The sequence below is a fragment of the Etheostoma cragini genome, chromosome 17 (assembly GCF_013103735.1).
Source record: "Etheostoma cragini isolate CJK2018 chromosome 17, CSU_Ecrag_1.0, whole genome shotgun sequence".
Lineage (NCBI taxonomy): Eukaryota > Metazoa > Chordata > Actinopteri > Perciformes > Percidae > Etheostoma > Etheostoma cragini.
In genome coordinates this window covers 14,610,382-14,627,938 of record NC_048423.1, presented here as the reverse complement: position 1 = coordinate 14,627,938, position 17,557 = coordinate 14,610,382, and the positions used below count along the sequence as shown (strand labels likewise).

General features: G+C 39.0%; 1 protein-coding gene across 41 annotated transcripts in view; it reads right to left on the bottom strand.

Moving 5' to 3' along the window:
- LOC117960833 (neurexin-1a) overlaps nucleotides 1-17,557 on the bottom strand; it is a 257,521-nt gene that overhangs the window by 40,103 nt on the left and 199,861 nt on the right. For all 41 annotated transcript variants that reach the window (XM_034899036.1, XM_034899035.1, XM_034899034.1 and 38 more), the window contains one exon: nucleotides 7,103-7,274. In XM_034899036.1, coding sequence (XP_034754927.1) covers nucleotides 7,103-7,274 — 172 coding nt within the window. The remainder of the gene's footprint in view (nucleotides 1-7,102; nucleotides 7,275-17,557) is intronic.

Here is a 17,557-nt window from a genome sequence, read left to right as displayed (position 1 = left end):
CCCAGGATTGATTTCGGGACCTCTATGCTACGTCTCCCCCCTCCTGCTGGCTGCTGGCGTAAATTACAATCAGCTGTGTCTAAATTTATCTGGAAAGGAAAACGGCCACGACCTAAGCTTTCTACTCTACAAAGGCGGAAAGAGAATGGTAGCTTTAAGTTAAGACCCCTCCTTACCTGGTTCAACACAGATATGTCTGTTTACTGGCTTACCTTAGAAAATGCTAGGACAGAGCCTTGGTCAATCCATGACGTTCTTTTTGCCAATATCGCTAATAAACAGTGCCAGCTCAGCTTTGGCCCCCTTATCTTATCCAAACTTGGAGATTGCCTGAAATGTATTGCCATATGGTTTGTAACTGGCACACATTTTTTTCCATTATTCTACAATCCAGCACCTCCTGATTGGTAAGAAGCCAAAAAACAGCTCCACAGTGGAAACAGAGAGGGATTCCTTGTCTAAAAGACTTTTTTAGCAAGGTCGGCTTGTTACACCTTTTTGACTTACAAAAAGCATTCAATCTACCATGTTCCTCTTTTTTCTTTTACCTTCAATTAAGATGAGCACTCAAGGCATATGGTGTTGCTTGGCAGAGGGCTCTGTCCATCCATCCCATTCGGAAGTAATTTACCATGCAGCCAAAGACGTGTGTTATGTTACTGAGGTTTTAGCAGTTCTTCATTTCAGACCATCAGCTGATTCACTACAATTTCATTCATAGGACATATCTCACCCCTGTGAAAATGCACCACATAATCAACAGCCCTTCATGCTCTTTCAGTCCACTAAAAGCTCAAGGTACATATCTTCACATATTCTGGGATTGCTCTCCTGTTGGTCAGTATTGTAACAATATTGCATCCAAAATATCTGCCCTGATTAATGATACTGTACCTGTAACTGTCGATGTTTTGATTCTGAGTGATTGATCAGCCCTTCAGCTCTCTAAAACTCAAAAATGTTTTTTACAGCGGCCAAGACAACGATTGCAACCAGTTGGAAACCACCTCATGACTTGTCTAATTGTACTAGGACCCTTTCCTTTTTGGATGTCGTATATATGGAGCTCTCTATTACTCGCATAAATGGAGCCCCAGGAAATACTTCTGACACTTGGCTCAGCATTGCTGAATCCTTGAAATCCAGGCTGTAGGTTTGTGCCACAGCCTTCTAGCCTCTATCTGTGTGTGTATTTGGTCCCTTTTGTCTTATGCCGGTCTTTCTGTCAATGCCTCTTATTTGTTTGTGTGTTTGTCTATCAGTTTCTGTGTGTCTTGTTAGTGAGCTGCAAACATTGTTCTTGCTTTTGTGGTTTTGTTGTGTCTCCCTACTTCCTGTATTTCCTCTCTTGGTTTTGAAGTTAAACATTTGATTGCAAGGAAGGAATGTGGAAAAGGTGCACTGTGCCTTCCTTGGTGTGTGTAGTGTACTTTTCAGTTTTTTTGGTGGACCAATGTTTTGCACTTTTGTTTAAATAAATTTAAAAAATTAAAAATTATCACAAAAAAGAAATTCAGTTAAAGTTTACGTGGATTTATGATGGACTGATGTTCAAGGACAAGACTGTCGACATTCTATATCTTTAAAGTTGTCAACAAATCTCATGAAAAGCACGGAACGGGTTACAATTAGAAAAGGCTTAATGATTTCCTCAAAAAGCTGGCCACTGTAGTTTATAACAAATGTCAGCAGTAACAATGCATTTTTGTTTTGGTAGTTTCATGAGATTTGTTGTCAAAAACAACTTTATAGAATATAACCAGACATATATATTTTTTTAAAGATTATTTTTGGGCATTGTTTTAGGTTTTTATTTATTATTTGACAGGACAACTGAAGACCGGGGGGAATGACACGCAGCAAAGGGCCGCAGGTCAGCGTTGAACCTGGGTGTTGAGGAGTAAACCTCTATATGTTCGTTCTCCAAATTGAGCTAATCAGGCGCCCACCAGACATATTTTCTTAAAGGTTACATGACAGGTGCTGTTTGGATGCTTTTATATAGACCTTATTGGTTCCCTACTACTATATATGAAGTCTATTCCCAAAATTCAGCCTTGGTGCAGAATTACAGCAACTAGAGCCAGTCCCACAAAGAGCTTTGCTTAGGGCCTGCCATTTCTGTGTCTGTAACTTGGCTAGTTTGATAGCCATGATGTCTCTTTCTTTCTCATGGGTGGGCCAAATTCTCTGGGCGGGCAAAGCAGAGAAAGGGGAGGTAACGGCCCATCCTATACTTTTATTTTCTCAAAGGCAGAGCAAGATACTCAGGGCTCGGTTTGTACCGATCGCCATTTCTAGCCACTAGGGGGACCATAGGTGGGCAGAGGGTAGGCATATTAATGTGAAAAAAAACTCTTAAAGTGAAATTATGGGACCTTTAAAAAGATTGTATGGTTGCTTAGAATTGTCAAACCATAACTAAGAATTACTGAACAAAATATTTAATTCATTCTGTAGCTACAAAATCTCTAAGCTTCCTCTAGGTAGGTGGAGGCGAAGCACACCAGTCTCCAGTTGCTTCCAGCTTAACGTCTACCATACCGCCTGCTGTTGAACACACACTGTATTTTTACCTTATGCAAAAAGCTCTGCACCACCTAATTCTTATAAGCACTGTGCATGATGGAAGTATTACACACGAAAATAAACAAACAAGCAAGCGCACACACAGCTGTACTTGCTTAGATTTTGAATGTGTTAAATTAATGAATAATCCATGAATTGCTGTTGTCATGGAGCATTCATGGGCTTCGTTAATTCCTGTCACCTCCATTTGTCAGTCATGGGGTGTTAGTTATGTCACCTCTCCGTTTTATGCTACTGAGACACTTTATCTGAGGAGAGGTCAGCATCAAACTGGGCTCTGGAGAACAGTTATCTTACAGCTGTTGGGAGGACGTTGAGGACACAGACTATACGTTTAGACTGAAGACGAGCAACACTCATTTTGATGTGTTTTTGAGGAGGGTAAGGAAACTACTAGAAAGACAGTGTCAAATTGGCAGGCACATGCATCCAGTAAACACACACACACACATTTATCCTTACCACCGCTGTGCAAAAATCCTATACTTTTGTGCAAAAACATGCTCAATTTTCAAAGACAGTAGCACTTTATCCTTTTGGATCTGCACCCCGTGGCACACCAAGTCTATCCTTACACAAAGGTTAATTAAGTGTGTATATAATCAAGGTCTGATCGTGTATTGATCCCCACTATGGGACACCGGAGTGTTAAACAATGCTATCCCCTGGGCTTCGATGCAGCAGCAAAACCCATTCATCCTGCCTGCGAGCAAAGCCTGTGACTGCTGCTCAGTGGTGATTTGGTTTGGTATGGGACAGCCTGGCTTATCTCCTCCGCCAGGCAGCAGCGATTCAGCAGAGCCGTCCCAACTGACCCGCTTTGCCCTCACTCACTTGTTTTCTTTTTATTAATAAAGTGGTCAGATAAGGTGGGAGCTTTATATCATTACAAGCCTTTGGACACTCGCCACATTAAATGAACAAATATGCAAATTCTTCCTCTGTTCATGGAGCCTGCAGAATTAAAAAGGAGGAACCTACACAAATCTCACTTTGATTTTTTTGTCATTATTCTTCTCCCTTTTTTCTACTCTGGCTGTGGTAGCCATTGCACCATTTTTTAAGCATTCTCAGTAATGACTGCTTGCACAATGGGCTGAATAGGCCCATGGATAGAACAGAGAGTAGAACAGAGAGGAAACCAGAGCAGATAGGAAGGAGCTTTGTTGGATAAGGCAATCCCCCCTCCCCTAATATCCCACAAATCAGACTCCACACTGCTAGGTGGGAAAAACAGGACAGAGGTTGAGATCCACAAAAGGGGGCAGGGGTGGACAGATCGAGGTAAAAAGGACAGAAAAAGAGGGAAGTGAGCGCTGAGGGGAGTGGAAGGAGAGCTCTGTAAGTGCACCACGCTCTGATTATAGTAAAAGAATAAGGCCAGAGACTTGTCCATTATCTTTGTGTGCAGCGAGTGTTAAGATCCGGTAGGATACTGCGTCATACCCTGCAGGCCTGGCAGCGCCATTGTGATGGTATTACTTCCATGGACAAGACTCGGGAGAAGGGGCTGATTTTTTGCTGCTGTCCAGCCTTTTGTATGCGCCACAGAATGAAAGCGGGGCAAGAATAAAGGAAAAAAGAACCAAACTACAACAAATAGAAGGCTACTATGTGTCTGTGTGTTCTTTTTGCATTTTTAGATTCTAATAATTGTGCTAAAGACTTTTAATGCCCCATAAGTATGCAGTACGAGACTTTTTAATGAGATTATGAGGGCAGAAATATAGGCCCTGGTGAAGCAATTATTTCCTTGCTTTGAGAATGATTGCTCCCTCCCATATAATCCCCTACTCTCTGTCATTCTCACTCTCCAGCCATCATTTTTATCTTTGCTGTCTACTCTTATTATAATCACTGTTGTTCTGTGAGTGGCCCAAGTGTGGCTGAGGGCTGCTATTATGAGTGCGTTAGAGGCATACATGGATACTAATCAAACTACAGGCAAGCTGAGAGAATAATGGCTTTGTGTGCTGGGGGTGAAGGGAGGAACTGTGTAGTTATTGTGATTGTGTGTAATTAGTCTGCAACGAGCCTAATAAGGTAGCTGGACTTGGCAATGTCAGTGATGCATGATTGGTGGGGATGAGATTGGTCACTTCTCCCCTGCAGCATTCATAACTCAGCGTAAGAAAAACGCATTTAAAATTATTATTTTACTTTCTAAATTTCCCTATTTTTTGACTAAATATTCAGAATATAGTGATTTTGTTCCCTGACAAGAACTTAACAACCAATAATAAATACACTGTGCTCTGTTTTTCATTGCCAGGCATGAAATAGTCCAATACATTTTTAATTTTCCAAGCTACTGTATGTAATTGAGCCAATGATAGTGTTTTACCAAGTGGCTAATTTTATATTTAGTTGAAGCTAACCCTATTGTGTTTCCCTATGCAGTATTAAAACCTTCACAAAGTGATACCTATGTCCTTCAGGTTTAGTGTTGGACCTTTTTGTATTTAAAACAATTGTTTTAACGAACTTCATCCCTTTTAGGAACCACCCATCTGTATGTATCGTAGGCGTTTTGGGGACTGTTTGAAGATTGGGATTGTAGCATCCAGGCATTTAACCCTGCTGTGCATTCTGCCATGTCCGGAACATGTCAAAAGCCATTAGCTTCCTTTTCCACCTGAGGCAAGTAGAGAGGATTGAGTCCCAGTAATAAAAACCTCTTTCATTTGGATGAATGCACTGGTCATAGCTAAAAAGGTCACCAAACATTATGCAAAGGGGAGAGACAGGTTGGATTTGTCTTTCGTTTGTTCTTCTGCCCAGTCATGTTATGCATGCTCATTATCTAACAGATGTTTTTGATTTAGGGCTGCAGTTTTTTAGCCTGTGTGCCCCGCCCAAACATTTGAGGTTGAGAAGTTCAGTCTGGACTTTATCCGTACAAGAGCTGTTAGGACCAATCAAATTGTCAGGGCGAGCTTTATACGATGATGTACAGACAGTAACATAAAGCTGGAAGCGAGCACATTCATGAGACTGCACCCGCCCATGTTGCCTTGCACTGCACATGCTCGTACGACATTTCTCCTGAGATACTGTAGCAGCAATAATGGATAAATCTAAAAACATCAGCAATAGCTAGCAGTTCAGTTATGCTGACAACTATGCGTTGCCCAACATACGTCACATACTCCGTTGCTCTTATTGGTTGTAGGTCCATCCAATTGAGTGCAGAGGCATTTTCAGGTGACACACGCCCCATCACAGCCCAATGGAGCAGTATCAGACTCGTATTCTGACTAGAATCTGGGACCTCTGAGATTTATGACAACGTCAGGCTATCAGTTTTTCCTTATGTGGAGTAAATGCTAAACTTGTTTGTGCAATGATTTTGTTGTGTTGATAAAAGCATCTCCGTACAGTCACACAAAAGTCACACTCCTTTAATACTCTATAGGTTTTGTCAAAGCCTTTGAGCAGTTAAAAAGTTAAACATTTCAACAACACAAGCAGTTTTTATTTAAATTATTATTTAGAGCCATCATACTGCTAACATCTTGACATTCTACAGAATCATACCAGTGTTGCTGAGTTGTTTTTTTCATTTCCAACAGTAGATTGCTTCATATTTTTGCCAGCACATGACACAGATTTTCCCTAATGTGAACCTTCTCTTTCCAGAGACAAAGTTTAATCAATGGACGTTAGAAGTTACCACTACACTATGAAAAAGTGCCAGTAAAAGTATTCCAGCCATACAATGTGGAACCTATTACATTTATTAGACTTTTTCAATTACTAAACACTGATTACACAGGCCAGTTATAAGGACATTTAGTTTCCACAGTCATGTTAACTGTGTTTATGGAAAGTGCTACACAAATGAAAATGATTATTATTAGTAGTAATACTAATAACAAAGAAAATTAATATAAATGAGTAATTGTGGTGTATCCTGTGAAAATAATGTATAAGTGCATTGTTATGGTTAAATGTAGATGACCATCTGTTACATCTGTATCTAATTCTGAGTAAGCAACAGAGTAATGCAGGTATTCATTTGGTTTCACTGTGATATTACAGGTTTGTCTACCCTGTCGCCTAAATTCACTCAATCTTCTGTATTGGCAGAGACATAAATATCGAACTGGCACACAATTACTTGCCACAGTAAAAGTGGTAATTTGTCTATTGATTTGACTTGACTGTGAGCAAACACTGTAGGGGGATTATTTATGTACATGGGGACTATAATACAGACATGCAGACAGGGTGGGTGGTTGCCCTTTTATACAGTTTATATTTTTGTCTATGGGAGTGGTTAAGTGCAACCCATTTACATGGACCTGGGTTGTTTAAAAAAACTCAACAACACTTGTATTATTCGTAACAACTGCTGGAAACAGACAAATTAAAAAGCATTTAAAGCACATGCCAAGTCAACATAACAACATCCTAACATATAAGGATTTACTAGTGAGCGTGGGAATCTCTTGGTCATTTTAGCGCCTTTCAGCAGTATCAGATGTAATTAAAGGCAAAGTGGGTGACTCACCTGTGGGGTAGCGCTCAATGACAGGCAGATCATCCACCTGCAGAGTGGCATTACCCCCACTCCTCGTAAACTTCACTATATGGTACTTTCCGTCATTTACAAACTTTGATGTCTCCTCAATATTAATGTCATCGGTTCCAACATTAAAAACAACGGCAATGTTTCCTTTTTCCTGAAAAGAGAAGAACACAGAAAAAAGAGCTTTCAGTGACAATAAACATTATGGTTATGAAATGCCCAGTGTTGATAAGGTGGAGCTGACGGGGGGGTTTTCTGAGTTTTTGGGGAATACAAGGTTATTTCTTGAGCACGTCATTAATTACTAGCATGTACCATCTTCACTTTATTTTGCATCTTAATAAAGTTGTAAAGTAAAATAATGTCCAGAAATGTTAATGTTTCATATCAAGTGACACTTCTGGAGCGCCCTGGTAAATCACCTGGTTGAGCATTCGCCCCATGTATTAAGGCTCAGTCCTTACTGCAGCGCCATACAGTCTCTAAATAGGTCCACACCCATTCATAATATCTATTTATTATACAGAGAGCAAACATCTATTTTTGAAACACCTTGTTTTGCTTGTGTTAATGACAAAATATATATTTCAATGTATAGTAATTCTGGGAAGCTAAGTCACTCAAGTCAGAGGATAAAGGGCAATGGTGACATATTACAATATAACTGCATCAATGGCTTAAATGGAATAACTATGATTGCTTTATACAAACTATTTTCATAAGAGAATTTCTTCTGCATTAGTTAGACTGCACAACAGTTTATGAACATACTGCACTTAGTGTTTTGCAACAACTGACAATTTTAATTTTTTAGTTTAAGTTGAAAACCCTTTATATTTTGCATGTCTTTACTTTTTAAAAGACTACATGGAATCATGATGAAAAGAGAGAACATGAAGAAATTTTACATTACGTCATTAGTTTTCAACGCCACCCTCTCTGTGGGATGTGGCCCAATGGTATTTACACCTGTCAAGCCCTAGAGCAGGGATGTAACGATTACCGTTGTAACGGTAAGCCACGGTAGAAATGTTGACAGTAACAATTATCCCTTTCATTTAAAATATGCTTATTATCGCAGTGGATTACCATGGTGTGGAAATCCTGTGTTTAATCCTTCCCACCTTCGTCGGAGGCTTCAGAAGTAACCGCGCACTGCGCTCAGACAGGAGAGGGTAACAGATTGTAGCAGCGGACTTTTTTCTGTACCTTTTTCCATTCTTTCCTGTTTTGTTGAAGTGATGTGGGTAGACATATATATATACATATATACATATATATATGTATATATATATATATTACACTGCTCCGTAACGGATATATGCGCTGTAATATATGTAGCTCGTTCTCAGTTTTGTGGTAGTGTGTGTGAGCAATATACTACATTTGTGTTAATTATTACAAAGAAATGAATGTAATTTCTAGTATTGTTTCTTATTATATTAACATTGTTATATGCTGGTAGCTATACTATTTAGTTTGGGTAAATAATGTTCATAGGATGTCAAATTATTATCTGCTTGTATTTCAGAAAAACATCCAACTTCACATGTAACGTCAAATACAACTTCATAGTTAACTTTATGTTACAGTTGTAAATAAATGTTCCTGGATCTCAAAGTCAGACTTCTCTGGTTCAAGTTCTTACTGGACTAGGCTAAAGTGGGCTAGTGTTTCAGTAGCCAGTTTTCAATAGTTTTTGCAAGCATATTGTCTATATTTTTGTAATATAATAAACTCTTTTATACTTTTTGAAACAATTTCAGCTTGTGTAGGCCTATCACTGTTTCTGAACATATCAAACACACTTTTAAAATGCCGTGATATTACTGAAAAACTTGATAATTTTGGTTACTATAACCATGAAATTACAGTTAAATACTGTTAGATCCATACCATATAGTATCATATATTGTAGCATATGCTCTCCTGAAGGAATGTTTCATATCACTTTTTTTCTCTCCATTTTTTGATATTATTCCATGTGCACATAAAATCTGCTAGGATGACAATTACGCAGACTACTGTATGCCTTATTTCCATAGAATGACATCCAAACTGACCATATGTGTTGTTCTTAAACGTGCCATTGGTTTTCTTAAAAACCTGAACATGTTAACAGCACAAAAAGGCACACTGTGCATTTTGTCCTTAATTGTTTTCATGACAGTTCAATAAATTATATAATTAGTGGGTAAGAGTATTCCCTCAAGCCAATCTGGTTCTTTAAACGCGCAATTATTTTTCCACTCACTCACTCACTCACTCACTCACTCACTCACTCACTCACTCAGATACCCTCAACGCTTGCAAAGGGAATATTACTGAATCGGAGTAGTTTGTGTGAGACGGAATCAATAAACTACAGTGAATACGGACATCATTACACTGAGAGCATAAAAACATAAGCACAGATATTATTGTAAGATAATATTTTAAAGGAAGTTTGAACCCAGTTTAGCCTCAGTCTCCTCAGATCCACATGGTGTGGCTATCTACTCTAATAAGCTTCTTTAACAGTAAATGATCAAAGTCTTTGAATCCTACTGCTTAATGCAGCTAAGATGAGCGCAAATGGTGGTGCAGCCTCTTTCCCTGCTTATGAGCTGCAGTAATAGCAGCATCTGGTTGGAGGCTCAAGCTACTGTAGCAGCGCAGCACTCTGCATGTCATTATCCAGTCAGCACAGCCAATCCCACAGTACACTACATCTCCCTCTGACTCTTCCATATGCACACACCAACTCTTTTTAAAGCCCCCCCAACACACACACACACACACACACAGAGTCCAGTTCTCTTAAATTGCCGAATGAGTTGAGCATGCCCCAAGAGACAGAAACTAAAGTGCAATTAAAACCATTTGTAATGTGTCACACCACATTACCAAAACTAGGACAATTGTATGCTTTGTACAGTAATGCTATTTCAACAGATTAAATAATCTGAGGCATTAAAGCTACAGTACTAACACAACTGACTGAGGCAAGAAGAGGATATGTAGACACTGGGGTTGTAGTAAAACCTTGCGTTGGCTGTAGTCTGTGTCATTTTAAGAGCTTTGCCCCTGTTGAATGCCCTCAGCAAGATCCACAGAGACAGCAGCTCCTCAGCAGGACTAAATGCAGCAAGAGACACCAGGAGCGTCTGCCATCATCAGACCTCACACCATGGCAAATTAATTTTCAATTTCAAAATTTCAAGTCCTTGCATATACAGTGAATATAACATGAGACTTGAATCAGATATAGGGAACTTTCTTTCAAGGACTACCACACAGTGAACAGATTAATTCAGAACTTTTAAGTGCCATTGCGCTTGGTAAAAAAATACAGAAGAGGGACTAACCCAATTAAAATCCTGCTTTTAATAGCCTCCTTCAATTGACTTTTAATGTTCCCCATGGTCTCGTTAATAAATTTACTGCATTTAGTCACAAACTGCCAACTCAAATTTCCATAGCATTAAAAAACCTACTTCTCACCTCTCTACTTTCATAGTCTTGAAAGAGATGAAGAGGTAGAGAAAAAGGGGTGGGGGGGGGCAGACAAAGGACACAACTCAAACCCACAGATTTAGGGAGTCACATATCTGATGAAAGATAAGAGCTACTGTCAAGTTGAGAAAACAAAAAAAATTGACATGCTCTGAGATCATGTTTCTCCCAAAATATAATGAATATTAATATATAATATTAACTATCAAATATCTTTCTAAATCATCCAATACATTTTAGCATTTCCTGAAATTAGATCTACTAAGTAGTTTCTCGGTTAGTTCAGCTCTGAGAAGAGCCTAATCCTGGAGCTCTAATAGGGTGCAGGCTTATGTCACAGAGTGATTGATAGATGCCTAAATAATCCCAGCCCATTACACCCTGTACAATTTTAGGGCTGCTCACTTGGTAAGTGCTGCCCCCCCCCCAGGGCTGCCCCCCTTGGGAACATACTGTACAGTGCACACATACCGCACCCAACGATCTCAGCCCTGCCTGACACTCTGCACGCTGCCTTGATTAATTGTTCATCAAGCTGCAATAGAGTTTAATTAACTGTTGAAGTTGATCCACCATTCTCCTCTAATCTGCTCTTTTTTTATGCTTCTCATCCTTGCAGCTGGAGGGTGGAGTAGCTGCCGCACTACTCGGGGTGTCAGTTTCTCATTAAACCTTCCCATCTGCACTCATTATACAACCATAGTGATACTTGTTTTACTAGCTTTAAATCCGCAAAATAGTCTCTGCAGACAAGATTTCGGAAATTATTAATAGCACCGAGGAACATCGTTTTTTCTTCTAAACACGTCAGGAAAACCATGTCTGAACAAATATGTGTTAAAAGCTTCATATCATTGAACAAAATTCCCTTATTGATAACTAAAATTCCAATAAAACGTAGATTTAACCTCCTTATAACAGTGGTGCCATTAATAGGAAATCAATAAATTGAATAAATAATTTTGTGTTTATGTTTTTGTTAAAAGGATATGGTATGTTGTTTACTATCTGCTAGAGGCTCAAACAAACCAAGTTCAAAACAGAAACAGCGAGTTAAAAGGATCCACACGTTTGGAATGGTTCACTGAAGCGAGCATATTTCCCATGCCCACGTAAGGACAAAACAAAAAAGAATAAAGAAAGTGAGAAGTGGTATTTAGGATGGTGCCGAACCTCCTCTCCAATAGCTACAAAAATGAACACCACGGTGTAGGCTGTTATTGTTTTCTTGTTTATGAGTCATTCATGTTGACAACCATTGTGCACCCGTCACATTTCATATCTCACCCGTCCAACGCCACGGGTACTGCAACACATCTCCCTCCAGTGCACGTCTGAGGGATATGTTGGCAGGTGGGAGAGCACCTCTGTCATCCCTTCAGTGTGGTTTTTTTGCACGTGTGTGACGTGTGTGTGGTGTGTTGAGAGATATTATGCTCTCACTGTAGAAGTTAAATGTCTTAATGTAGCTAGAGCGAACAGACTGTACTATTCACCTTATCTTTTAATTACTTATGACAGTCTTCTGCGTCTCCTTTTTTAGCAAAGCTTGGTTAATGAAATTACAGTCGTAATGGAATAATTAGAAGAATTTTTTTTCCCCTACAGCATGTGGTTAAAACAACTTTACATGATGCCGTAATCCATCTATACACCTGCAATTACGTGTATATGCAATTACACTGACATCACTTTTAGAGCGCAGTGAATTCTTAACAATCCTTGAGGCGGTATACTGTACGAGCACTGCTGTACAATGGGGTTGCAGAAAATGAAATTTCAGCCTCATAAGAGCACCATTTGATGCATTAATTATGATAACATGAACAATTTAATGATGTCATAAACTGTGACAAAACTACACTATATTGACTCTATGGGAAACTAGTGTGGACTGTCTAATTTTATTTCCCACTTATACATTGGTAAAAAATAAAAGCTCAAACTCCATTTATCATATACAATCCTTATCACATACAATACAAATGACATATATATGCAGTACAACCTTGTAGTACTTAGGCATACTGTGTCACAAAATATCACCTCATCATAAAAATGGACAAACAAGTATAACAAATATAATGTTCTGCTTTTGAAAACATCTTTTATAACATAAATATATTATTCTCTATCTGTTGCAATCTGCACATAAAGTACACATTCACAAAAAGTTTACTGGCACTGTCACATTTACATGCCAGCTCACTAGAGTTTCAATTCCAATTCCAAATGTTGATGTACAATTAATTATCTCAGAAATAATTGTGATTAACAATATTATTGCAAGTCAAATTTAAAAATATTTCTTTATGTGTACTTTCTCAAATTAATAACAGTTTGTAATGAAATCCAGGATACATCTGTTGGTTATATGCTCAGCATTAGTACATTCATATTTCTCTCACTCCCATCTCCTCATCAGCTCCATTGTCATTTACTGAATGTGGGTGTTTACTCTTTCAGTTGAAGCAACCAGATATTGCCACAATCTCTGTGAGCTACCCTGTTATTGCGTTCAAACTTTATATCCGTTCTACTCTCTGCTGCTGTCAGTTGTCATTTCAGGCAAAAACGCTGCATCCAACCTCCACGCCATTCACCTCCAGTTCTCATCATTCCCAGCACCCAGGGTTCCTCGATCATCAGAAGCCCCGCTTCAGATCCCATCCCATCACATCCAGATCTTCAGGCTCTTCCTTTATCGCTTCATCACCTCCACCAGTGTCTATATTCTATTGGGGGGATATACCTATTTCCACGGCCTCTGTACTGCTAATAATTTAACATTGCGATGAACTCTAAAACATCAACCTATCATGTACCATGTTCACCAATCTATTTTACTGTTAAATAAAGTTTCTCCTGATTGGTTGTGTGACCCAGATACAGTAATAATACAGCCACTTCCTAGATGTATTATTACTGTATCTGGGTCGCGCCTCTTTCTTATCATGAAACACTATTATTTTCTCAAATGAATATAAAATTTACAATCGAACAGTAATATCGGGCCACAAACACGTGAATGCTCTGAGACAGCTACAGCCCAAGATGCTTGGAGTTGCTATGCCAACAACTGACAGCTGCTGCTAACATAGCATAGCTCAACGGTCTGACCAATAATCACTTCTATAATTTCAATTTGGCACAGCTAAACAACATCAACAATTACCATAAACACACATACACCCTAGGACTTTAGCTTAGGTTAGCAATTTATTGCGGTTAATTAAAGAAACTAATAAAAAATTGTGATTAGACAATAATGTAATAATTAAGACACACTTAGCTATCCTATTGATGACATTGGGACAAACATTAACATCCTAATATGGCATGCCTGTAAGCAACTGACCTTGATATTATTTGGGCACATGAAATTGATTTAAAAGTGTGTGATACGTGCATGCTGTCTACCTTTCAATATTTTTTGTTATGCAGTATATCATTATCATCCATACAATCAAACGGTGGACTAGATATTTGACCTTATTGTTTACTTTAGGAGCATCCTTACTAAATCAATTTTCATTGCAACTCTATGCTCTGATGATAGATTTAATTTCAAAGTCAGCACCATACTGGGAACGTGTAATTATTGTGATAAGAGAATTAATAAATCCCACTTCATAAATAAAATGATTCATTAGAAGATTACTAAGATCACAAGCCTGTTTTACAAGAACTGCCTCAACAAGTGGAACTGTATGTCTTCCTTCCTGTCTTTTGTAATTGAAGGGAACATATGGAGGCAACTGTAAGTAAAACTATGTCCATGGATTCTGAGCTGAATGTTAGTCAACTTTTAAATATGTTCTAAAACCTGAAGTTGTTTCGAAAACATTCCCCTCCTCCATCATTTTGCTTTCATCTCGGAGCGTTTCCATTGTAGTGAGGTATAAGGGCGCTTGCTGGGAGATTACCTTACTTCAAAATCAAGTCTGCCCGCTAAAGTCCCTTATTATCTGTGAAGTTGGCTTGAAATTGTTTCCATTGCTATGAGATTCAATGAAGTAGCTTTCTGTAGGAGAGCTTCATCAAATACCTCAAGTTAATAAATCATCAAGCCGCAGCAGTGGTTGAAGGAGTGCGCTAAAAACAACAGCAGACACACTTCTATTGTAATAAGGGAAAACATATTTAAAAAATGATGCTTATGTACAATGCAACAGCACCTTCTTTGTAAGGTGTACTTAAAAAAAAGTGTTTTTACACAGGGGGAATGATTGAAATACTATTTTCTACTCATTAGTGGTACAGAAGTCGCGGAGTTCAGAAGTTTACATTTTGAAAGAGACGTGAGTCTCTGTAATGGGAGCTGGACAATGGCACTTTTGAAAAGGCAGTGCCTGCACAGTCTTTTCCTGAAATGACATTTGCTGTCTGTCTATGTTCTTCTCTTGTGCCGTCTTTGGCCCACCTGTGACACATTCCATCAAGGGAGGTCAACTGATATCTGAAATTTTGTTCTCTCTCGCTCAAAGAAATCAATTCAGGTTTCAGGTGATTCTCCTGTCTGTCCACGTGTGACAGCTGGCGTGCAATCGAGGTGAGATGACCTTCATCTCTGTCCTCTCTGCCAGGACTTCCTGAGTCCCCCTGAGCACAGTCAGAGACCAGCTCACTTCATCTGTGCGTTTCATACAGCACTGCTTTCTGGCTAAATAATCTAATATAAGCATGTGTGTGTTTGAGGAGAAGAGGGATAGTGCAATCACCTTAGTAAGAGATGAAAAAGGTCTGGGGACATAGACTATGCCTGAAGGCAGGGGACATATGCTGTGACCGACCCTTACTCCTCAGAATGACTCACCGTGACAAGGATACACATCATGAAAAACATTTTGTTGTGTCTACTTAGATTATCTCTAGTTCAAGAAAACAGATGACTAAGTCCTGCATGTCAATATGAAGCAGAATGTCTACTCTACATGTAAGTGAAATGTTGTTGAAATGACAGCGTCATGTAGATGTTCTGCAGTCTTAAAATTTAATACAGAGACTTTTAGAAAAGGTGTTAGTGTTTTAAAGGTTTTCCCTGAGGTTTCTTCGTGTGAGATAATTTCTCATAAACATGCAATCCCTTTTTGTCCCACTGAGATCTGTTCCACTATGTTTTTTGTCACTGTATGTGCTCCTAGTGCAATGTGACATGATTGAAAATCTCTTAAAAAGGTGTCACACACATTTACCGCTGTGATGCAGAAATGCAATCTTAACACAGTTCAGCTAAATTATGTCACATTTCCATAATTCAGCATTGGGTTTTTGATTCATAATTCTGTAATTACATGGCTGGCTGATATAACAATGAATTGAAAAAACAGAAAATGTGTCATCTCAACTGGCATACACAGTTCATCTAAGTATTTAAGCTCATAGCGTTGTAAATAGGAGCACAATAGAATGTAACAGGGTCCAGCCTATGACTATTTTCTTGGAGAGTAGACATTCATTCTGACTATAAGCTGCCATAAAACATTTAAACTCTCAAAACGGTTCTCAGTTTTCTTATAGCGCCACAATTGGCTCCGTTTGAGATAGCTAACTATAACGCCTCTGTGTACCTCCAGCAGCTGCTTCACAGTAAAAGTCTTTCCTTCTCTACACCTTGCTTTCATCAGGTTCAACGCATCTGTAGGGCTTTTATTATAAAGACATTCCAGGCCCATTGCATAAGCTAGGGTGAATAAGGGCTTTGCACAATACCTGGTCATTTTTTAGAGCAGCCTTTTGCAACTCTACGTTCAATTATTTAGTCTTCAGCTCTGTCTTTCCAATGGTAATTAATTAATTCAGTCATCAAGAGTTGTATATGCCACGGCGAGGACATTTTCCAACCGTTTAATAAACTACGGTGGCGACAACACCGGGGTTCCTGATTACACTGGACATTTTTTTACAAGAAAAGATATTGATGACACTCAATATCTGTGGAGCGATTACTGTGATCTCCGCCCTCTCCGGTCCAGCTTCCACTGCATAGCCGGTGTGTGGCACCGATTCCCTGCGTTACAGCTGCAGAACGTTATTATGGGTTAACAAGTCACTGATAGCTAAACAGAAAAAGCCTTAAGGCTGACACCATACTGTACGTATTTTTCAACAAGGAAAACATAATTACTTTGATGATAGGCTGTCACAAAACATCTCCAAAACGCAGAGAATGTATTATAAAAGTTGCAGATTAGCGGCTTTGAGCAATATGTGTTTGTATATAGGGATTATGTAAGGAGGTCAATCTGTCTTTCGTGCCTCCAGTGTTGTCCTGTGAAGAGGAAACATAGGAATCTCTAGGGGGGTCAGAAGTCCAAAAAAGGTTTGAAGACGGTTCATGACATCACAGCACAGCTTCCCAGCTAATTTTAAAAATCACTCTACACACCACTGAGGGACTCTACTCATACACGTGTATCTGTACACTTTATTTCTACCTATGCCAATAATTTAGCCAATTATATTTTTGCAGAGGAATAAAACGCTTTTTTGACTCGAGGGTCTGTAGAATAAAAATAACCTGAAGTGAGGAAGACCTGTGTAACAACAGTCCCTATACTGTAGATCTATGTTCCACTATAGGCAATTCAAAAAAAAAAAGACTTGTGTTGTTGGATTTAGAGCAGTGGATGCCTTCCAACAGTGTTGGACACCACTATTTACTGGTACATTAAAGCTATTTTATATTGAGCTAAAAACGCCTGCAATCTACAGCACAAATTAATCTTCGAGCCTCTTGTTTTTAGGAAAGTACATCCGAAATAGCCTGTAAAAGTGATAACAGCTTAGACTGAGGCTTGAACATATCCATATACATACTGTATATACACTCACCGGCCACTTTATTAGGTACCCCATGCTAGTATGGGTTGGACCCCCTTTTGCCTTCAGAACTGCCTCAATTCTTCGTGGCATAGATTCAACAAGGTGCTGGAAGCATTC